Source organism: Gadus macrocephalus, chromosome 5 (assembly GCF_031168955.1).
Source record: "Gadus macrocephalus chromosome 5, ASM3116895v1".
Lineage (NCBI taxonomy): Eukaryota > Metazoa > Chordata > Actinopteri > Gadiformes > Gadidae > Gadus > Gadus macrocephalus.
This window is the reverse complement of record NC_082386.1, coordinates 8,836,947-8,861,339: the sequence shown is the minus strand read 5'-3', so window position 1 is coordinate 8,861,339 and position 24,393 is coordinate 8,836,947. Positions and strand designations below refer to the sequence as shown.

The window sequence follows — 24,393 nt, the reverse complement described above, 5'->3', positions numbered from 1 at the left end:
CATGGCATTGGAGACACAAAACTGTTTAGTGCCCTTGGCATTTTCTATATCCGTCTGCATGTATAAGTGCATGTCAAAGTGTGTCTTGACTCGCAACGCAATGTCTAATTTCAAACCCTAGATGCTAAAAATGTCACCACTCACACCCATCACATATCACCTTCACCCATAGCACCATAAGGCAATAAAATTAGTTCCAATAAGTTTCAGAGCACACTGCATAGAAATAGTTTGCAAACAATATCCCTAGAGCTCAAGCAAAAGCCCAACATAACAACCATAAACATCACCTAAAAAAAGGATTTATGACGTGTTAATGTTAATGTTTTAAGTATCATCTCTGAAGCATTTTAAATCCTTAAGGATAAAGTAGAAACTTTAAAAGAGGGTTCTTAGCTGTTGTTGTTAAGTAACTAACTTATTTCTGTATACTGTAATAAAAAGACTAAATTAAAGACTAGAGACTGATTAAATTAAAAGATTGGACCAAAAATACCACCCTAGAATGTGTTGTGGCTGACATCGAATAGCTTTATTTCAAAACTAAAACCAAAGTTTTGTCAAAATGGTTGTTTTTAGTGTTGTCGAGTTCTGTGTGGTTAAGTTTGGTATAAATTGAAGTACAGGTCAGGCAGTTTAAGCCAGCAATCCTCCGGGGGGCCGGGTCTGTTGGGGGTCACATATACAATGAATTAGGTTAGAGATGGTAATGTTTAGGTAGGCTATTCAAATGTGTAAAGTGAGGTATTAGGATAGATATGGTTAACGTTAGGTATAAAGTAAGATATAGGTTCTTACATTGCATGATAAGATACAAGACATAAGTCCTTCTCATTTGAGAAATGTCTTTATTGCATTACTGAAATGTACAAAACACTCACACCTGCCAATCCAGCGGCAACATAGACGGGAAACAAACCTTTAGAGTCAATGATTGCCAAGTGAAACTCTCAAAGTCACAACTATACCTGTGTATGACTATATTTCATGTCTAGCCAAAGGGGCATAAGGAAATAGCACACTTCAAAATGCATTGCAGCCATGCGATCACTTCCAAAAATGTTTTGTTCTCTCAAAAACCGAGGCCTACTTCGGCCTCCTGAAGTCACCCAACAACAAAACTTTAGATCCATACAAAACACCAAAAATAACACGTATATTCCAGAATTGTAAAGGTTATTTTGTGGGTCACATGGAATAAAAATACTGCGATCGTTGCACATTAAGAGGGTAGAATTCAATGATGATGCTCAGTTATAAAAGTGAATAGAAAAAACCCCACAAGAGTTTCTGTCCGTAGCCTTGTCTCATAACATCACGTCATACCAACATGATGTAAACACAGAATCCGTTCATGCTACCTTGTGCAGTGACGGCTGCACAACCACCCCTGCCTTGAAATGTAGTGACTCAATACCATCTCACAAGGAAATTCTATGGTAAAGGGAGAAGATTTTGTTTTTTCCCATTCCTGGGCCTAGCAAGTCTTGTGTATCCAGGCTAGCCAACACCTACTTCTGCTATTTAGGCGCATGGATGGACTGACCGAGTGACTTTGTGCTTGCTGTGGCTAAGGTTTCTCGGCCTTCTGCTGAACACTAACGCTCAGCTGGTCACCTTGTAAGGAATGTATTCAGTCTCTGCTTCATGTGATATAGCAGCAAATGATCTCTAACTCAGCCAAAATGTTGCGTTTGATAGCATAGTGCAAAAAAAGGAGAAGAAAGAAAATCCTACCACAATTAGTAACTACATGAACAATGAAGACACAAGTTAGTTCCAGTTGCACGCAACCCAAGGGCAGTTGAACAAACAATCGACAACAACAACTGTAGTACATTGTGGTCCGTGGAATGATTGTCTACCACACACCGCTGATCCCTCGTGTCAAGTGCCCTTTATTCCCGGGGGAAGCTCTTTCTCACTTTCTCTTCCGGTCCTCGTCGCGTCCTCCTCGCCTCAGTTGTATATTCTATTTGACCGCGTTTCTCCGCTTGTATTATTGTTCTTTGAACTTGGCAAATCCAAGGAAAGTCATTTTGTACGGTGCAAACAGAGACAAATCGAAAAAAAATAAGAAAACAACATAGCAACAACAGAAAAGAACAATCTCCCAACAGTTGTCTGGACGCATTGCTGCGGCTGTGGCCAAACTCACGCAGCCAGGAGCCACGCGCTCACGCCGGCCCTCTCCCTCCACGGGACACGTTTGCTGTCCTACGCCGTTCACCACATTCCACAGGCCACTGTGGCCTGACCTTTGACCCTCTCCGGTTTCACGTGCTCCTCCCCCAGAGGAGGAAGGAGGTCTTATTTTGGTAGAGGTCCTGTTCGGCCACTTTCCCGAAAGGCTGCCAGCCAAAGCAGTCCTCCCATGCTGCACTCTAGTTCCTCCTGCCGTCCGCCGTGGAGCACAGCCCACATGGGTTTTCTCTCTTCTAAAGCGCGTTCCTCCCCCTCCCGCCCCCCCCACCACTAGGGGTCCTCGTCCATGTCGTCCAGGTTGGGCGCCATGATGAAGTGTTTGGGGTAGACGAGGCAGTGCTCGTCCGAGTACTCCTCCCAGCGCGCGTCGTCGCTCTCGTGGGTGATGTAGCGCTCGCCGCGCCGCGTCTCGAACTCCCTGAGGTCCAGCCACGTCTGGTAGTCCTGGAAGGGGGGGGGGGGGAGCAGGGGTTAAGGGGCTTGATGTGGCCAGGGTGCGCAGACGGTGAGCTGGGGACTGGGGTGTGGGGTGGTTTACCTGTAACCAGGGATGGCTGAGTGACTTGTCCACGCTGTACCGTTTCCTCATCTTCACCTGCAGGAGGTTGTTGATCAGATCCGTGGCTGTAGGGTGAACGGATTGAAAGGGAAAAAACAGGATCATATTTAATTATGACGAACGTCGTTAAGTTTATCCAATAGCAGCATCGCATGGTCGCCTATCCCCGGGACCAATGGTGCCGTTTACACATGTCAATATATCCAGTCCCAGATATGGGGTTCCTGATTTGACTAAAAGCCCATCATAAACGGTAAAGAATCCTTAGAATCTCCCTGACAAAGGGGACGAAGAACATGTCAGACAAAACGTAGAACCACGCAGACGAAATAGAAAGTGAGAGAAAAAAAGAAAGGAATAAGGTCAAGGAGCCGTGGGGGGGATCATGGTAGGTTAAACCACGGGGTTCAGCCCAGACACGGGGGTGGAGACTCTCCAAAGCCCGACAATCACACCGTCTGCCTGAGCTCCAACTCCACACCGAGTCTGGTACCGCTGGCCGACGGCCCTCCCTGTGTAGCGGAGAGGGGGTGGGGCTGCCCCACTCCACCTGGTTGACTTTAACAGGGCTCCCCCAGACCAAGGATGGTTTTATTGTACGGTTGAAGACAATGCTACATGAGCTCCACATTCCCGTGCAGGAGACCTCTCTCTGAGGGAGTGTGGTGGTTGCATATCGATTTCTCAATGCCCACCCAGCCCAAGAGTCCGATCAGTTGGACACGGGGCCAGGTGAGTCTGCTTAAACCAGCAATCATCCAGTCCCACTCCCCCCTCCCCCCCTTACCCTCGGCCGAGATGTCCTTCCAGGGCGTGGGTGGGTACATGAAGGCGGCGTTCTGGATCTGGTCGTTGATGTCCTCGTCCTCGTTGAAGGGGAAGGTGCCGCTCAGGCTGACGTACACGATGACGCCCACCGACCACATGTCCAGCGAGCGGTTGTAGCCCTTGGAGCGCAGCACCTCCGGCGCCAGGTAGGCCGGCGTGCCCACCACCGAGCGGCGGAACGACTTCTCGCCGATGATGCGGGCGAAGCCAAAGTCACACAGCTTCACCTGTGGGGAGGGAGGGAGGGAGGGCGTGTGGGGTGTGTTTGATTGAGACTTTCAAAGGAAGGATTGTGGAAACACGTGAGCTGTACAAGCTACACACACACAGACAGACACAGACATGCACACACCATAGGGCGGCATGTGGCTCAGGAGATATTTAGAGAGCGTATTTGGGTGGTAATCGGGAGGTTGCTAGTTCGATCCTCGGATCCTCCTAGCTGACTGTCAAGGTGTGCCTGAGCAAAACACCTTACCCTTTCTGCTCCCGACGGGCCCACCGTTGTCGGTGTGTGAATGAGTGCATGAATGGGTGAATGTGAGGCATTATTGTAAAGCGCTTTGAGTGGCCACTGGTTGGAAAAGCGTTACATAAATGCGGTGCATTTGACCAATTTACCAAAGAGCTTCTCACCTGAGGGAAGGGTTCTGCTGAGGCCAGTAGTACGTTCTCCGGCTTCAGGTCACAGTGAACAATGTTCTTGAAGTGCAGATGTCTCAAGGCCACCAGTATCTACGAAAGAAGCATCGCAATAAATGTCAGTATGATCATGTTTTTTTAAACATCCTGGCCTCCTCTTACTGCACAATAAAAAATAACATAGAAACCCCGCTGTCCAAACCACAGTAAAAAATCCTCTTGCTATCTATGTAATCAGGAACTGTGAAATAAAAATCACCAAAATAATTGCCAGACATCCGAAAAAAGTGGAAGTGTGGAGAAAAGGCTGACAAAGCACATTGGTGTTGGTGTTGCAGAAATCGCCAAATATGCCTAAATAGTTTCAACTAATACCAGTATCAGACTGTTCTCTACTGTGCTGCCCTGCAAGGAAACCCCATCTCCTCTGCATACACCTGGTCGCTGACCACTAGCGTGCGTGCCCCCACACCAGAGTGCCCGCCTCAGCTCTACTGACCCTGGCTCTGACCGACCTCCTGTCGGCCACATGAGAGCCAGGCCAGCAGCAGCTAATAGGGCTGCTCTGTCTGAGGGCTCTGAGGGCTGGGGACCCTCGGAGGAGCCCCAGGGGCCCGCTGCCCGCACTCCCCCCCCCCTCACCCCCCTGCGTCTCATCAGGCCACAAAGCCGCCGGCGTTCTGCAGGCTGTAATCCACGCGCTGGGAGGAGGCCGTCCAGACCACAACGTTCCAGTAAACAATGGCCGCATCACCCACCACCACCACCACCTCCTCCCCCACCAAGACCCCCGTCCCCCCCCTGAAACCCAGACCTCAATGGCTAACCACAAGAATAAATGCTCCGGGCCCATGGCCGAAATAGAGCCTCGGGACACGAAACACACTACAACACACTTACACATGCACATAGACACAGACAGAACCACACAGAGATACACACACTTACCCACACAAGAAACAAACACACACAAAACCGAAAAACAAAGACATACAAAAGCACACACACATCGTTGAAACACACACATGGTTTTGCTGGGATATGTGAGAGTGTGTTAAAGAAAGGACAAGTGAGAGAGAGAGAGTGAGTGTGTAAGTGAATGATTGATTGAGAAAGAGAGACAGAGAGAGAGACAGAGAGAGAGAGAGAGAGAGAGAGAGAGAGAGAGAGAGAGAATTATTTGGAGTGCAGGACAAAGGAAAGAACCCAGAAGGGAGTCTAAACCTGTGTTCCTAACAGACGGCGTGTGGAGCAGAGGGGTTAGACGGTGCAGACCTGCGTGACCAGGAACTTGGTGGTGCGTTCGGGCAGCTTGCTTTTCTCGCTGGACAGGATCATCTCCAGCATGTCCCCATGCAGCTTCTCCATGACGACGAACACACGCTCCGGGGTCTCAAACATGCACTCCAGGTTCACGATGCCCGGGTGATGCAGGTTCTGGAGAACGGACAGAGACAGTGAGAGTGAGAGTGAGAGTGAGAGTGAGAGAGAGAGAGAGAGAGAGAGAGAGAGAGAGTGAGAGTGAGAGATCACAGTTAAGTACAAGCAGACAGCACTTTTTACTATTACATTTGGTTTTAGTATCTAGGTAACTAAGCAGAGCTTTTACAGTTTAACATTCAGTACTTGGAAGGAAAAGACAAGAACAAGCAGCTTTTCCAACTGCCCCCAAAGAAACATCTAAAGGTATCCTTCCTGCTCTCAAGTTTTGTACTTTGGTGCACCATAAGCACACAGTCACAAGCAACTCCTTGTGGGCAGGAGATAGAATAGATAAGATACAAGCAAAATGTCTCCACCCTTGACCTTGACCGTTGTCACTAGTGGACAGCTTGAGTGGTTGTTGAGGTTGAAGTGCGCTTCCTACCTGCAGGATGGCCACCTCGTTCCTCAGCTGGCTCTCCTGCTTGGTAGGAAACCTCATCTTGTCGATCACCTTGATGGCCACGTCTCTGCCGCTCTTCCTGTGTTTACCTTCAAGGGTTTTGGTCACAGATGGAAGCTACATTACGGCATGCACATTGGACATACATTCAAAACGTTTGTGTGTGTTTTTGTGTGTGTCTATGTGTGTGTGTGTGTGTGTGTGTGTGTGCGTGTGTGCGTGCGTGCGTGTGTCTCTGTGCATATTTCTGTGCTGAGTAGTATGAAACGAAACTTTTGCAGAACGATTTTGACACTGCACCTAGTCCTCAAAAACATTTAAATAAGTTTGCAATTCAGCTTAGCGGCCTGCGTACCTCCATAGACAATGCCAAACTGGCCGGAGCCCAGCACCTCATCAGAGAAGATCTGGTACACTGAAGCGATGTCCTGCACAAGAGACATTTACTCAAGGTTCACATTCAGGAACAACATGGTGATCTATTTACGAGTTGAAACTGGCTGGTAGTTTGCGAGTTAACAATGGCTGGTTTTGTGATGATTTTTTCTAAAAATTTTTTTTTTTTTTTTTTTCCAATATTGCAAAATATCTTTGATTGTTTTGTTTCATGACGACATACAAACCACAGGAATCCCCCTCAGAAAATAGAGCTGAACTTCCACATTTTGTACTCAGCTTATCCTTTTTTTTCAACAAGAATAAATTGTTAACTCACCACATTCTCCTGAACTTGGCAGTTGGACACCGAAATGCTGATGGACAGCTCATCTGCAGAAGAAGAAGAGAACACAACACCCGTTAACATTACCTCACCATTCAGAACCATGAATCCTGTTAACGAGGTCGGTCGTTCACATACTTAAAAAGCCTTTTTTACAAGCTTTGGCTTATCATAGCTGCTTGTTATAAAACACAAATCCATTAAATCACAATGATGCGTTTCATTACACAATGTCTTGTGCCCGAAAAGCGATTTCATGACTGAACGGGGAAAGTATGTGCTTTGACCGTAGTGTCTTATACTCAGTTACACAGTCCCAGAGAGCCCGTTTACGAGTTCAATTTGGAGAGGGTTTTCATCGACCTATTGCAACAGGAATACAGACGATATACCTAGAGAACGAAGATTCTGATGATTATGTTTATCATACAAAAAAAAATCTTCCAAAAATGACACAGATAGTTGAAAGGAAGTTGAGTCATCCATATTTAAATGTTGCTCTCAGGGCTCATCACAAGCTTCTCTGACCCCTGATGCTCATCTCTCACATGCACTCCCAGAACCTGGTGGCTCACGTGCACGTTGTGGTAGTGCATGTGGCGCTCCGCTCTGACAATAGATTGATGAGCATCCATTAAATACATACAGGCCCAGGGAACAATCCAGATGTGCACTCGGTGTACTCAGACTACACATCCAAAAATTATTGATTCTATTAGCATCATTAGCACACTGGCATCATCAAAACTATAGTGAAACAATAATTATGACCCTATTCAGACCACAGTTCTCTTCAACTTTCCATCCCAGCTCAATGTTTTTTTTTGCCAAATCAAATAGTTTTGATGGTACCCACAATTCATATGTTTGGGAATAAAGGTTTGACATTTATACTTGTCATACGAATGATATTGTCAAAGTGACAAATTGTCTATGAATCACTTGGACAATGGCTTTTAGTATCCATCTTTTCTACTTTGAAATCCTTTGAGGCTTAGGTTAGTACTCCTTCCAGCCTCCCCTGATACTGACTACTGTTCCCATCCACTAGATATCCTGCAAACAGTGGTTACAGAACATAACGACACATAATCGATGGATCTCCCTCAGAGACTTCGCAAGTTTTGCAGATTTAAGACAATCTGTTCTCAGATCAGAAACAGAATGCACTTCATAGCTTGCACATGCAAAGGTTTTCTTCCTGATATGTTGTTGCAGTGAAGCAATGATGCCTGATGATGGTGATGATGACGACAGTCCATAAATAATGGACTAATATCCATTATCCATTATATATATGGACTTATATCTAGTACTTCATTCCCTCCCCATGCATCCCTTGAACAAAACGCTGTTACGAGCACCCCTACACACATGCTGCCCAACTCACTGTGGTCCTTGCCGTGTCCGGCGGCGCTGGCGACACTTGACTGGGGGGTGACGGGCATCAGGGCCTGCCGGATGGCCTTCTCCCAGCCCTGGGCCACCTCGGGGCCCACCCCCGCGGCGGCCAGCGTGGGGCTGTGGTAGTGGCCTCCGTGGTTCTCACCGACGTAGTACACCATGGTGGAGGTGATGATCTCAAAGCAGTGCACGTTGCTGCCCTGGGCCAGCTGGCTGTAGTCCCTGCACGGCTCCACCTGCAAGATCTCAGACAGGGGGATCTCCTGGCGGGGTGGAGACGGAGAGAGAGACATTACAATCCACAAACCATCCACCAATATTCAGAGGAAAAGCACTGGAAGAGCGCAATACTTGAGAAGAGAAACCTTCAACATTTCTCCAAGTCGGTGCAGGAGAAACCTCATGAATCGCACAGTTTTGCAACTCACAAGAAAGACAACACATTGCAGTGGAACCACAAACTCGAACTAGGGCAAAATAAGGCAGAAACACTCACACGCTTGTTGTTGAATCAACAAAGGTTTCCAGCTTGTCAGAAGCAACCAAGTCTCAATGAAAAGCAGGCAATCCCAAGGCTGGAAATGTCTCTGTTGCTTTGGTAGTCTCACTGGAAGCCCACTCAGAGGAGGAGAGACTAGAGCAGCCCAGATCCCTCCCTCAAACGTCTCCTTTAAACCTTAAAACCTCGCTGTCGAATCAAAAAAGAAGAAAAAAAGAAAAGAAACAGGAACACAGCGGGCTTCGGCCAATCGGGGGTGATCATTCTGGAGCGCGGGCTGTCCCCTCTGTGTGGCTAACCAGGGAGTATCAGATGAAGTGCTTGTGGTTAGCGGGGCCGGGTCACGTGACCCGTCTCTGTGGTGACTAAAGTACTCTGGTGCTCCTTGATTACAAGGCAGGGCCTGCCACGGGCCCCATCAGAGCACGAGCCACTGGCGCTGCCACTGCCCACCGAGACGAAAGACATGGCAACTACTGTTCCACTGCATCCAGCATGTGTGCATGCGTGTGTGTCTGTGTGTGTGCGCGCGTGTGGTTTTAGTTGAGCACAAGTGCAACAGGAACCAATCTGGCGGAGACAGAGGAGAGAAGCCCCCCTACCCCCATAAAAGGCACTTTAGAGTAAAGCCACAACTACAGGGGTCTCGTCTTCAAACGGTGGCCAGCCTTATGGCTTCCAAATGGGCAAAATGGCTGCCATGCCCCCTCCAACCAAAAGCCTCGCAACCACCACCGCTAATCAGATTGGGGGCATAAAAGACAAAAATGGGGAAAAGGAGGGGGCGGGGGCGAGGGGTGGCCGACAGGAGCCACACGCTGATGAGAGTGGCGAGAGAGCGGCTGCAGAGTGCCGCTTCAGAGAGAGGGAGGGCGAAAGCGCCATATGACTTCCAGGAAAGAGGTTTCCTGGATGTCGAGTTAGGGCCATGCAGAACCACACTCTCTGTAAAGCTCATGCATCCTGCACATGATCCGCCGCGGATAAAATCACGGCGAGGCAGGCAGCGCACAGCACAGCACAGCTAGAGCTTCTATAGAAGTGGTACAAGTCTTGCAGACTTTTAGTATAGTACAGCACATTTAAGAGGCCAGTAAAGCCACAGCCTGGGGGTAACTCCTCGCCGGTTAGGGTTGTTGTCTCTACCAGTTGAAGAAGAGGAGGGTGTGCTAACGTGAGTCCGGCTTCCGTGCTAAGTATTAGCTCAAAGCCGCTCACTTCAGAGAGTCAAGGGGACCGCAAGCAGGAAGAAAGTGTCGAAAGTTGCAAAATGTATGTGCGTGCAGGTACACGAAAGACACACGCAGACACGCCGAAGACTGCTTCCACGCCCCAGACACTTTTGCAATGTAACCGAGTTTCTTGCCGCCACTGACGGAATGCGTCAAACACAAACACACACACACACACACACACACACACACACACACACACACACACACACACACACACACACACACACACACACACACACACACACACACAGGGTTGTAGGGCGATGGCGCTCCAACTCAGAGTGTAATTGCTATGCTATCACGCTCAGTGGGTAATGGCTGCTCTAAAACTCTGGGGCTGGGCGCCAAAGTGACACCCACAGCTCACAGACACAGAGCTGCAGTTGTTAACACATGTTGCCTCCTGCACCGCAGGCCTATGGGACTCCTCACACAGAGCACAGCAGGGGTCCCCGACGCTGAGAGGCGTCGCTTTAGCTCGTTCACGCATGAAGTTAAAAAAGCGGTTGCCTCGTCGTATTCGTCCAAAGGGTCTAGCGTGTACGATGGAGGACAGTTCTGCTAACGGTGCAGGAGGAAATGCTGTGTCCTCAACTGCAGGCATGCTATATGTGCCGAGGAAAAATGACAAATTAACTAAATAACGCTGAATCATGATAAATGCCCAGCCAAGACTTTCGCTGTTTATACTTCACTTCTATACCTAAGTAGTAATGTGAGCAGCTCATGGGCTCAGCTTACACTTGGGGATGGTCAATGGTGACATTGATTTCCATTTAAACTTAGTGTACACACTTAAATACACGTAAACGGCTAGAGCGGCGATCATACTCTGGTGTCATACCACAGCAGACTTGACCTGCTTATTCCAGTCCACTGTGTGCACCAAAGTTCACGTGCTAACACATCAATCACGACCCTCATTCTTTTTCATGAAAACCGCCGAAATGCCCCAGCCAGTCACAAAACACACGGGCAACGAAAAACACATGTAACCACGTTTCTGCCTTTCCTAGACTATAAACCAAAACAAAACAAACCACAGGGGGCCCGATCCACAGGAGCCGAACTGATCCCGGTACTGTCTACAGTCGCAGCACGGCACAGCCTCCCCCCAACCACCCTAGTCACACATCGCCCAGTAGGCAGCTAGTGTTTGCACCGATACCCTCCCTATGACTAACACCTTCTGTAGGTAGAACTACAAAATGACCATAAAAGCATTTAGAGGTGGTTCAAAGACGATCGTAGAGCCGTGGAGAGATGTCAGTGGGGCCACGTCATGCTACCATTTGACTTGTTCTTACCATCTGCACCACACTTCATCGGCCCACACCACAAAAGAGTTTCCAACAAATGATGCTGCATGTTGGTCTGCGGGACTTCAAGTCCAGGCCAAGAGCTCCCCGGTTAAACATAGTCGGCCACGCTATGTCCCGCATTTTAGTCTCACCTTATAGAACTTGGCTCCGGTGTCGTTCTGGAACAGACTCAGGCTCTTGCTGTCCAGTCTCCAGTAATGCCTTTTCCGCTGAGAGAGAGAAAGAGAGGGGGGGGGGGGAGGGAGGGAGGGAGGGAGAGCCGATTATGACTTTTATGAAATTAAACAGACACCCTAAGTCTGTTGACCCAACTATTTAAATGTTTACATTTACATTAAGGGAATTTAGCGGACACATTTATCCAGAGCGACATACAATAAGTACATTTGTCAGAAGAAAGAGAAACAATCTATCACTGTCGGTACGGTAAAGATATTAATAGAAACAAGCTCTAAGCATTTACCCCATTAACCCATTCCCCGTATACAACAAGATAGCTGTGATAAGATGCTCCAATGCTAAGTAGTATTTTTAAGTGCCAGGTTGACAACATACAATAAAAGACTTGAGAGAGAAACTGTGTGGACATCATGCCTGTGTCTACAGCGCAGGGGCTTTCGGAGGGGGCTGGTGCAGCCAGGGTGTGGTGTCCCAGCCCTGTTCTGGCGGAGGGAGGGAGGGGCATGGCTGTTTGGGCCTTATCAGTCTCACCAGGTTGTCTCTGCTGGAGCAGTGCACCATCCAGCCCTCCTTCACCACCGTGGAGCTCCGCCTCTTGGTGTGCTTGATGGACTGGACCACCCGCATCAGGGGGATGTTGGTGTTTGTGGAGGGGCTGGGCGCAAAGACGGACACACACACACATACACACACACACACACACAAACGCACGGGTGTAAGGAATGGAAAATCACAAGTATGATAACAAACGCACAAGCACACACGTACACGAACAATTACACGTATACACACGTAAGCAATAGGAAACCATAAGCATGAAAGCAAACCACAAGCACACTTACACACAGACACACACAGACACACGCAAACGCACGTGTGTAAGGAATGGAAAATCACAATTATGATAGCAAACACGTACACGAACAATTACACATATACACACGTAAGCAATAGGAAACCATAAGCATGGAAGCAAACCACAAGCACACTCTTACACACACTCACAGACACACACAAAAGCAAACGTGGGCATATTACCATACACAACAATGTGTACCAGGGCTCTATAACAGATTTCTGGGGAGGTTTATTTCATATTATTGATTGATGTCCTCAGATAAAGTCCCCAGTCCCGTCTCAAAACGACCCCCGCCCGGCCCGCGGCCCTACCTGATGATCTTGACGGGCTCCTCGTCCTTCTCCCGGTCCAGGTAAGGGGAGTCCATGAAGAACATCTTGTCCTCCGGGGTGGTGGGCTCCTCGGGGTCCTCCAGCCCCCTCAGCCCCTCCGTGTCGCTGCTGTCCACCTCCATGGTGTCCATGGTGTCCGCCGTGCTGTCCGAGTCCGGCCCCGGGCTGGCGGGCTCTGTGATGGAGGACGGTACAGTGGGTGTTTAGTGATGGAGGACGGTACAGGGGGTGTTTAGTGATGGAGGACGGTACAGTGGGTGTTTAGTGATGGAGGGAGGACGGTACAGTGGGTGTTTAGTGATGGAGGACGGTACAGTGGGTGTTTAGTGATGGAGGGAGGACGGTATAGTGGGTGTTTAGTGATGGAGGGAGGACGGTACAGTGGGTGTTTAGTGATGGAGGACGGTACAGGGGGTATTTAGTGATGGAGGACGGTACAGTGGGTGTTTAGTGATGGAGGACGGTACAGGGGGTGTTTAGTGATGGAGGACGGTACAGTGGGTGTTTAGTGATGGAGGACGGTACAGGGGGTATTTAGTGATGGAGGACGGTACAGTGGGTGTTTAGTGATGGAGGACGGTACAGGGGGTGTTTAGTGATGGAGGACGGTACAGGGGGTGTTTAGTGATGGAGGACGGTACAGGGGGTGTTTAGTGATGGAGGACGGTACAGGAGGTGTTTAGTGATGGAGGACGGTACAGGAGGTGTTTAGTGATGGAGGGAGGACGGTACAGGGGGTGTTTAGTGATGGAGGGAGGACGGTACAGTGGGTGTTTAGTGATGGAGGACGGTACAGTGGGTGTTTAGTGATGGAGGACGGTACAGTGGGTGTTTAGTGATGGAGGGAGACAGTTTGAGTGGGACTGCTGGGGGAGATAACGAAAGGGAAACGTAGGGCTGGGGAATAATCCTGGAATATGGTTTATGAATGGTTTGGATTTATCCTGATACCCCTCTAATATTCTGAATTAGTTACGATGAGAAGGTATGACCTTAAAATCAAAATATGAGCTTATCAACATTGAGGAAAACAAAAATAGTTCTGGCCGATACTTTCAATTTCTGTATATTTCAATGTGGGACTGTTCAGAACTAGTTTGAATCCATAAGAATATGGTTATATTTTGTGATACTGTTTAAATTCTCCATGATCATCACAATGATAAAAGTTTCCCTCTAGCCCAGCCGTGAGGTAATGTAAGAAACCTGGACCTACCGCCATTGAAGACCACCTCTCCCAAACAGTCTCTGGGTACCTTGGAAGCACAGCGCTTATGACAGTTGAACCTGCAATCTAACAAGAGGAGACGGAGGACACATGATCAACACATCATTAGGCTGCTAACAAATCGAACAGGAAATATACACTGCTTATTCAACATGGCATCTGCACCTTTTACAAAGGCTTGCATATAAAACCAGAACTAACAATAGTACATGCACGCTTTTTCACTGTGTCCGTACTTGAAACAAACTTATTGGACAAATCCCTAGCTCTATGAAAAGGTGATCTTTAGCCTTTACCATTAGCATTATTCCGAGCTCCAATGTTATCCAATCAGCACCCCATGTTTCATCCTGTCACTTCTCTAAATGAATTATCCTTTGCATGAAATGATACAAAGACAATCTATTAGGGATTGCTCTGTGGGGACGTGGGGTAAGAACTCCCACTTTCATCAATCAAGCCTTGAGGAGCCAAATGAAGGCCTTCCTCCACTTTGACCTGCTCTCTGTTTACCCAGGAAACCTGTCAAAGTGAGGAAACCACAATGTTGCTTCATCTGTCATTGGGCTTTTACTACTTAGTCATTGAGCAGACACTTCTGTCCTATGCAACTGACAGTTAAAGCATATTTCAGATACATTTCATTAAGGAGCAGGTATGGGGTTCGGCTTCACGCTCAAGAATGCAGCACAACCTTCCAGCTGGGAGTCAAACCCTAACCACTAGAAGACTATCCTGCAGGATGTCCACTATATACAATACAGACTCCCATTTCGTCATTTATACTGCAATCCTGTCATCGGGTAAAGATCTTTTGTAGCAACGACTTTACATTCAACACATAAATAATGTGCAGCCCAACTGGCCGAAAAGAGACACATGGGTTTTCCGGCGTTTGACTACCAACCTTTACACTGCATGCCCTGGCGGAAGAGGCCCTTGAGCAGGCGCTTGCAGTACTGACAGATGGTGGGCCGTGTGTACGTGTGGACGGCGAAGGTGTGTGGAACCTTCACCCGGCCCAGCACCATCTTCTCCATCCAGATGGGCCGGCCGCTCCACGACAGGATCCGCTTCCCCGCCTCCTGGTGGGACCGCTGCTGCTGCTGGAGGTGGGGTGGGGGTGGAGGTGAGGTGGACCGGGGGTGGAGGTGAAGTGGGGTGGGTGGGGAGGTGGAGGGGAGGTGGGGGGTAGGGGGGTGGAGGTGGGATGGGTGGGGGTGGAGAAGGGTGGGGGTGGAGAAGGGGGTGAGGTGGAGGGGACGGATGGGGGACGAGGGTTTATTACAAGGTGCACGGCAAACCTCCTCGGACAGACAATTATGGGCACTAGTATAGGATGGAGATACAAGGAATGCCAATGGATATACTATATAGGAAGGGAAAACCAGTGATTGGGGTCAAAGGGTTAGAATGCATTCATTATTTATGAATCCTGGTTTGGCACTGGGTCAACATCTGGCGTCATATGAAGGCAATGGAGGTCCAGATAACAGCAGGGCATTTATCTCTCAATACAACATGTTTTCATAGGGCCTTCGGGGGTCCATAAAAAATGTCCCTAGCCAATTTATTACTACATATTTTGGTTTCTGCATCTGTGATATTTCACAACACAGCCCTGGAAAGTATCTGGTGGACAAGGGCCAAATGGTAAAGTAAAAACAATGAGGAGCTTAGAAAGGGTTCTTGTGATCAGCATGTGGACCCGTGGCCTTGGTTCCTCCGGTCCAAATCCCTTTCACAAGTCCAGGTCTCAAACTGAACTAGAGCGGAGGACCTACATTGGCTCCACAGTGTTTCCATGGTGAAGGCATTGTCATTCTGCATCATGATAATGACGGCCAACATAAACATGGGTCAACATAAATACGGTTCTTTCTCTACCAATCAGTAGTCACCTCTTCGATGACGACCACAGCGGTCTCTGCAGGCGGGGGCCTGGGGGCCGACAGCGAGGGCCCGGGCAGGGAGACATTAGACAGACGTCTCTTTCGGACCCCGGTGCAGTTATTGGGGATCTTGAAGGCGCAGCGCTTATGGTAATTCAGCCCGCAACCTACCAACGGCAGAAAAACACCAGAAAATTATGACATTCGTTTAGGCTGAACGTTTCTCAGAAGGGCATTTGTGGGGTTGAAATGGTACCGGTAGGCACACCGTGAACAGCTGACTCTGATGTGTTCACAGCGACCACAAGAGGGCCCCAATGGTATCCCCTGACAAATCTTGATCTGTCAACCTGCCTGCCTGCTAACATTCCTCTGGTTGATCTATGGACCACTTATGTCCAACTCATACTCTAAGAGGAGTTCAAATGCTGCCTAATGACATGGAAATTAAAGAGCACATAAAGTATGATCCAATAATTACGAAAATGAGAAAGGAGAGTCGACATATGATTCAGCCTTTCATATTTCGTCCTCAAATCTGGGGCTGCTGTGCCCTGGATAAAGTATTTTTTTATCGTTATATCTTCTCGGTGCTTCTCTGAAGATGGAGGAGAGATGTGGCCTGTGTGTGTGTGTGTGTGTGTGTGTGTGTGTGTGTGTGTGTGTGTGTGTGTGTGTGTGTGTGTGTGTGTGTGTGTGTGTGTGTGTGTGTGTGTGTGTGTGTGTGTGTGTGTGTGTGAGCATGTGTTGCAATTGTTTGCATGCATTGGAAGTGGTTGCCTCTCTCTGGTTAGAGCTGGTTAGAGAGTGTTTAAAGTCATTAACGTCCGGAGGCAAGTTTTGGCAAACTGCTTGCTGCATCATTCATCAATTGTGGTCAGAGCTTCAGTGGTTCAAAGAGGGCCCAATCCATCAATATCCCCATCATTAAAGAGGAGTTTGGTAACAAAAAAATAGGAGTAATATTCATCTGTTCTGTATTTACTTTAAATTTGTCATTTTAGTTTCTCCAGGATGCGTGTATCATTGCTTGTATGTGCGTGCGTGCGTGCGTGCGTGCGTGCGTGTCAGTTTGCGTTTGTGTCTTTGTTAGTGTTTGTTTTTGTGTGTGTGTGTGTGTGTGTGTGTGTGTGTGTGTGTGTGTGTGTGTGTGTGTGTGTGTGTGTGTGTGGTGTCTGTGTGAGTAAATGTGTATTTGTCTACGTGTGTGTGTGTGTCTACGTGTGTCTGTCTGTCTGTGTGTGTGTATGTATGTCTACACGCATGCGTGTGTGCGCATACGTGCGTGTGTGTATAGGTCTATGTGGGTGCGTGCGTGCGTGCGTGTGTGTATAGGTCTATGTGCGTGCGTGCGTTTGTGTATGTATGTGTGTGTATAGGTCTATGTATGTGCGTGTGTGTATAGGTCTGTGTATGTGCGTGCGTGCGTGTGTGTATAGGTCTATGTATGTGCGTGCATGCGTGTGTGTATAGGTCTATGTATGTGCGTGCATGCGTGTGTGTATAGGTCTGTGCGTGTGTTAATTAATCGACTTCCCTCTCACCTTCACATTTGAGGCCCTGGCGGACCAGGCCCCACAGCATCTCCCCGCAGTAGTCGCAGAAGGTGGGGGCCTTGTAGGAGTGCACATAGAGGGCGTGGGGGCGGATCTGGAAGTCCTCGACCGTGGCTAGGGCTGGGGAAACACCACAACACCTCACAGCTTGATGGAGCCCAAACACACGGCAAGAAAAGTGTTGGGCCGTCTACTGGCCGCGCGCCAGTCACCGTCGCTGTTCAAGTGCTTGTTCATGTGTGTGTGTGTGTGTGTGTGTGTGTTTGTGTGTTTTACAACTCTGAATGTGAAGTGTTTCTTGGAAATTATGGTTGCAAGAAAAAACAATCCAGTCGAGGAATAGGAAGGAGAAAATTTAAGGAAAATAATCAACCCGAAATAATAAACATATTGAACGTACAACTTATCCCACATACTTCCCTATTCCCAGAATAATAGTGAGAAAGCTCATTGTGCCTGTATGCTGTGTGTGGTGTGGTTCTGTGTGCCTGTGTCAGTAGTGCCATTGCAGTGCTTGGCCAGCAGAGGCCGCCATCTTAACATCCTCAACAGTCAAGTCTGACACCTGTTAACCCTAACAAATTAATCTAGCATAGCTTCCAAAAAATAAACCCGAGGGTACAAGTCATGGATAAACGATCTCACATTGACCTATTATTTTTGTGTGTGTGTGTGTGTGTGTGTGTATTCTTGCATGCGTGATTGTGTGGGAGCACATCGCCCCAAATGAGTCATACAATAGATGTCTCCCCATCTATCACCTCTTGCACAGATCTTTCTTTTGTTGTGCATCCAACAGAGATTGCTGAGGTCATCTCTGTACAACAAAGAATCTGAAACATCAGGGGAGTGAGTCACTCCCGATGTGAGGACGATGAATGAGAGGTGATGCTTCATCATAAGTGTGAATGGAGCTCTTCTTCAATGGAGTCGATCGGCACATAACGGGGCCGCATCTGACCTTTTGGATGTGAAGCAGCCCACCAGGTAATCATTTATTCAGCCCCTGATCGACTGCTGACCGACACAGGAATTATTAACTCTGAACTGTCAGTGAGACTGCCTGCGTGTGTGTATGTGTGTATGTGTGTATGTGCTTTGTCTTTCTCTATAAGGTGAAAGAATACTTTAGCTTGGACAGCACACAGACTTCTGACATTGGTCCAAAGTGGTTGCAATAACAACCGTACAACGTCATTCTCTCTCAGAAAAGAATGCGTAAAATACTCTGAGAGATTAGGCGAATTAACTGTCAAAACCAAAGAAAGTCGCTCAAAGGTAGGGCTACAAACTGGAAAAGAACACAAAAGCAACAACAAACAGCCGCTACATAACAACATTAGCACCAGTTTTCCCAGCAGCTGAATTACCATCACTTGACACCAAAATGAAAAACATTTATTCTAATTACCTCAAGCAAAAAGTGTCATTTGCTTGTTTTCACCACAAGTACTACAAACCCAGCTTTTCATAACCCCTTCAATAACACGGCGGAACTCCGAGGCAACACTAAACGATTGGATCGCTGCGCGGCTCTCTATCAGATAATCACTGTCACCCTCACACCCCAAGAACAAGAAACCATCATCTGAGGACCTTGTGCGCCGGAGGTTTCTCCTCCGGACCAGATGAGCGCCGATAGCCGGCGGGCTCTCAGGGCTGAAGTTGAGCACCGACTTCAAAGGGCAGAGCTCCAGTGAGTCACATGCCACGAGGGCGCACATAACTGTTTGGCACAGTCACATAAAAGGCAGTATTCATGAGTATCGCCTCGACACACACACACACACACACACACACACACACACAAACATGCGCGGCTGTGAAACCGCAGTCTGCCCCTCATGGCTCCCCGTTTTATGTGATGGCCCGTTGTCCGTGTTATTAGCATCAAGCGCTGCCCGTTGCGTGGTTTCTCTCATAAGACCAACATTTTTTTCCTTATCTGCGTGATTTCATGGCGCCCGATTTTTATCCTCGCCTCGGCCATGTTTTCTCCTAAACAAGCTGAACACACAACAAGCGTGTGTAGCCGTGGGTTTTCTCTCTGCACGATACAAAACGTTAACGCAGTTGTTGGGGCTGGTGGCGCACACTGTGAACTGTGTGGAGAAAGTGGATGGGAAAAGAGAGTGGGAAAGGGGGAGGCAATGAGACGACAGAGACGGGGCCAAGAACCTCAATCCTCCTGGGGGTCAGGACATGGCCTCTGTGTGTGTGTGTGTGTGTGTGTGTGTGTGTGTGTGTGTGTGTGTGTGTGTGTGTCTGTGTGTCTGTGTGTCTGTGTGTGTGTGTGTGTGTGTGCGGTCTGTCCCCTCTTATTTTTTGTGCAAGGGGCCGCTCTGTACATCAGAGCCTGTTTACACTCGGCGGGTCCTCCACAATCACTTACTGCAGGAAAAACAAAGCTCTCTGCTTTGAGCCCCAAGCCAAGGAAAAGCTGCTTTCACCTCCCCGCTCGCTGGGTGGGTGGTGGAGATGCTCGCGCTCTCTCTCTCTCTCTCTCTCTCTCTCTCTCTCTCTCTCTCTCTCTCTCTCTCTCTCTCTCTCTCTCTCTCTCTCTCTCTCTCTCTCTCTCTCTCTCTCTCTCTCTCTCTCTCTCTCTCTCTCTCTCTCTCTCTCTCTCTCTCTCTCTCTCTCTCTCTCTCTCTCTCAGTGCAACAGGTTGGTCAGGAAAGAAAAAAGCATGGGCAGAAGATGACAGTGGACAAATTGTGGGATGGAAAAGAACAACATATCCCGTGAACCACATAAACGGTTTAGTGGGAAAAAAGTCGGGAAGTTGGTTGTTCTTCTCTTTTTCATTTTTATTCCTTCATATTAATTGCGGTGTAATTATCTTCGCCATGAGATGTGTAATCAAATTGGGAGCATTGCCGTGTATGGGTGAGATAAGGAGAAGTGTTAGCATAGCACTAGCATATTGCGCTACGTCACGTAGCATTGCTTCTCATCTCTGACGCTTTCCTGCCAGCATTTCCTCAAGGGACTGTATATCATACTAGAGGAAATATATGGAAGACGATAGAAGGATTCAAACTGTTTCAGTGAAAAGACGGAGAGATACGACTTGCAAAAAATGTCTGCTACCAAAGAAAAACAAAAACAGTGTTTTTGGAAGTTTCCAGTCCCTGAGTGGACATTCTTCAGTCCCAAAGCCTTACAGCTGACCGTGTAAATCCTTCCAAACAATGAACTAGGCGCACACTGAGAAGTGGGTGGGTGGGGGGGGAGGTCACATCAGGTGGGAAAGACTTCCCCCAAGGGCCAGGGCTTCCCAATGGAGGCAGGTGGTGGGGAAAAATAACAGAACCGAGGTGAACCGAACAAAAGCAAAAACAGATGTTTCAGGCCATCGGCTGAACACCCTCAGCCATTCAAAACAGGCTGAGGCACTTGCAGTTGGAGATGACAAAGGACTCCAAGCACCCCTGAGAGTACGGTCGACGAGTTACTACGTACGACGTATTATGATATAATAAGATTGGTTGATGGTGGTAGTGCAAATATCAGAGATTTGCATACGTTTATTTTGACATGGAGGTATTCATATAGAGCGATAGAAAGGATGCGGGTTGTGTGTGTATGCGTGTGTCTGTTCATGATTGTGCTTGCGTGTGTCTGTGTGTCTGTGCTCGTGCGTGGGTGTGTGTGTGTGTGTGTGTGTGTGTGTGTGTGTGTGTGTGGGTTGTGGCATGAACCTGAATCGCCATCCCACGCAAAAAATACGTTGTGCTCCAACGTAAAAGTGAACACACAATCCGACAGCGTGGCCATGTGAGAGGGAGGGGCTAATGTGGATGTCTACGTACCGGAGAGCACCACCTCGATGAGGTCTCCTTCGTGGATGTCCTCGGCGGCGCTCAGCCTCTGCAGGATGTTCTCGTCGCTCAGGTCGTGGCGGAAGAGGAGGATCTTGTCGTACATGCCGAAGAAGCCGCACTCGGGGAACTGGAGGGGGAACAAAAAGGGGGTGGAGGAGAGTCAGACGCAGAGCGACACAGCAGACAGATAGGCGGCGGACTGAAGCCTGAAGTTAAAGGGGACATAGGGTGTGAGTGTGATTCGCCTTACAAGCCGTTTTGAAAATCTGCCCCATATGACATCGCTAGTGGGCGCGTGTCCACCTAGATCTGTGCTGGATAGATGAGCAACGATTACCTCAGTCCACTGGGAAGGCTGGTAGACTGATCTATCCAGCACAGACTAGGTGGACACGCCCACTAGTGATGTCATATGGGGCAGATCTTTTGAAACGGCTTGTAAGGCTATACTCACACCTGGTGGCATAATGTGTCCCCTTTAAAACCAAAGTCACAAACCCGAAAGACTGAGCTTCATCACATCACAAAGATAAAAAAGGGCTGATAAAGGATATTAAAGCTAACTCCTTAAGGCCCTAAGATAACTCATGTTTTCTTGTTTGCATTACCTGCATGTAACAGCATGTGTTTTAAAGTAGGGTGGGGGAGGAGGAGGGTGGGGGAGGAGGAGGGTGGGGGAGGAGGAGGGTGTGGGAGGAGCGGGGAGGGAGGTAAACATCCTGACAGCAGTAGAGGAGAATCAGTGCACAGGAAGCGGAGCCCCAGTTGATACTGACTCACTTCCTGCGCTGCATCAGGCGTCAGGTGTGTGTGTGTGTGTGTGTGTGTGTGTGTGTGTGTGTGTGTGTGTGTGTGTGTGTGTGTGTGTGTGTGTGTGTGTGTGTGTGTGTGTGTGTGTGTGTGTGTGTGTGTGTGTGGGGGGGGGGGGGGTACTGGAGTATTGAATCCACACTTAGATGTAAATAAACCACCGAACCACAACAGCCGTAGGAACAGTCATGTCATGGAGTCACAACCCCCCGTTTCCTTCCACGCTCACTGCCAGCCGAATGTCACGCCAGGGCAGTTTAAAACCCAGAGAGAATAACGCCAAATGGCACACACACACACACACACACACACACACACACACACACACACACACACACACACACACACACACACACACACACACACACACACACACACACACACACACACACACACACACACACACACACACACCTCCTCCTCCTCCTCGCCACACGTCCACCTCCAGGACTAATGGAAGAGGCTTGTGTGGCAGCCAAGTGGAAAAGGTTGCTCTCATCACCTCCTGGCCTGCTGCATACCAGCACCAGCAGCACATGGGACGGCCAGACAATTGACAGGACGAGAGAGCGAGAGCAAGGGCGAGAGAGAGAGAGACACCCGCCATGGCAGGGCATCAAAGCTGGCACAGGTCGGGGATGCTGCCCTCTCCGAATGAGACCACTCTTGTGAATGCCCTGCCACCAACACCACCACCACCACCACCAGCGCTGCCAACGCCTCCACGTCCGCAAAAAGCACTCCCATCACCACCACCCACCCACCTGACTCTGCAGTACCAGGGTCACAGACAATGGACACCGTAGCACATGGAACAATCATGTGATGGCGAGGAATGCATTGTGAAGGAAGGGAGGGGGGGGGGCTGGTCTCTAGGCGGAGGAGGTACACCTGGAGCCATTTCAGCTGCCAAGACATACAGACAGTACACACGAAACAACCCCACATCCACACGCTGCTACTAGTGTCATCATCAAAATAAGGGCCAAACATCTGATAAAACAGCACGCAGGGAGACACACGCTCACACACACACACACACACACACACACACACACACACACACACACACACACACACACACACACACACACACACACACACACACACACACACACACACACACACACACACACACACACACACACACACACACACACTAATCCTGATCCACCTCTGACGAATCAGTAACACAGAACGTGGAAGGGGGACTTATGGCGCGTTTCCACTGCAGGGTGCGGTACAATTCGGTTCGCAAAGGTGCGGTACGGATTGCGTTTCCACCGCCAAAAGTGGGCGTGACCCGGACTGAGCCGTACTCGTTTTGCCCTCGTCTTCAGTACTCCTCCGTTGGGGTACTGAGACGCCTGAAAGGGTGCCGGAAAATTCGAGCTACACACCCCCTCTGTTGATTGGTTGACAGAACCATCACTTCCGGGCGACGTGGGGATAAAAACAAACAAACGTATACACAAGGTATTATTCTTTACAATGAACATGTCGCGTGAAACGCTTGCTTGGGCGAACAAGGAGGTGGAGACGTTCCTCTGCATTCTTGGGGAGGAAGACGTGCAGAGGGAGCTTGATGGAGCAGTGAGAAACGAGAAGGTCTACCGCACCCTGCAGTGGAAACGCGGCATTAGAAGTCATACGAACATATAAAGATATAGGAACAGCGTCGTAAAGAAGTCTTTATTTCAGCATACACTTGTCATCATGTTCCTCGTCCTGATATCCATCCTCTCAGATGATTCAATCCCCAGGTGCACGCCTGAGCCCAAATCCAGATGCAGCGCCAAGGCAAACACATTAGACGTGCATATCGAAAACCCTATCTGCAAAAACAACGGGGGAAGTGGAGGTGAGCCGGGGCGTCGGGGAGGTGAACCTGGGGGCTTTTGTCGACACGTCCGTGAAACTCATGCAAGGCACGTGCCTGCCTGATGGAACATTTCCAGCCCCCGCCCTCGCCACATCCTCAACCCTGTGGCCCTTTGAAGTGATGAATGGCCCCTGGCTGGGAGGGCCCCCACCCTCCCAGCCAGGGGGGCATCCTTCCTGAGGCGGCTGCAGAGTCACGCTGGGTCCACCTCCAGCACCGCGCCTGCTACGAGACCCCTGGCACCGCCGCGCACGGGCTACGCACACGTACACACGTGCACGCAGGCCGACTCACGCACACACATATACGTATGTATAGGGACACACACAGACAGGCATGCCCACGCATAGACACACGCACGCCATGCACGCACACACAGGTACACACACACACACACACACACACACACACACACACACACACACACACACACACACACACACACACACACACACACACACACACACACACACACACACACACACACACACACACACACACAGAGCCTGATGCAGACACATGACCACTAA

The 24,393-nt window shown here is 49.0% G+C and overlaps 1 protein-coding gene across 2 annotated transcripts in view; it reads right to left on the bottom strand.

The window, feature by feature from the left end:
* Positions 1–828: 828 nt before the first annotated feature.
* Positions 829–24,393, bottom strand: part of prkd3 (protein kinase D3) — a 38,899-nt gene continuing 15,334 nt past the window's right edge. The window contains exons 3-19 of one of the 2 annotated variants that reach the window (XM_060052031.1): positions 21,160–21,298; positions 17,336–17,467; positions 15,801–15,958; positions 14,807–15,005; positions 13,888–13,965; positions 12,651–12,846; positions 12,012–12,135; positions 11,432–11,509; positions 8,231–8,507; positions 6,835–6,887; positions 6,475–6,547; positions 6,102–6,208; positions 5,510–5,671; positions 4,229–4,327; positions 3,552–3,819; positions 2,744–2,829; positions 829–2,649 (exon numbers count right to left, since the gene is read on the bottom strand). In XM_060052031.1, coding sequence (XP_059908014.1) covers positions 2,476–2,649; positions 2,744–2,829; positions 3,552–3,819; positions 4,229–4,327; positions 5,510–5,671; positions 6,102–6,208; positions 6,475–6,547; positions 6,835–6,887; positions 8,231–8,507; positions 11,432–11,509; positions 12,012–12,135; positions 12,651–12,846; positions 13,888–13,965; positions 14,807–15,005; positions 15,801–15,958; positions 17,336–17,467; positions 21,160–21,298 — 2,403 coding nt within the window. In that variant the 3' untranslated portion in view covers positions 829–2,475. The remainder of the gene's footprint in view (positions 2,650–2,743; positions 2,830–3,551; positions 3,820–4,228; positions 4,328–5,509; positions 5,672–6,101; positions 6,209–6,474; positions 6,548–6,834; positions 6,888–8,230; positions 8,508–11,431; positions 11,510–12,011; positions 12,136–12,650; positions 12,847–13,887; positions 13,966–14,806; positions 15,006–15,800; positions 15,959–17,335; positions 17,468–21,159; positions 21,299–24,393) is intronic. The other variant, XM_060052032.1, reaches the window with a different exon arrangement.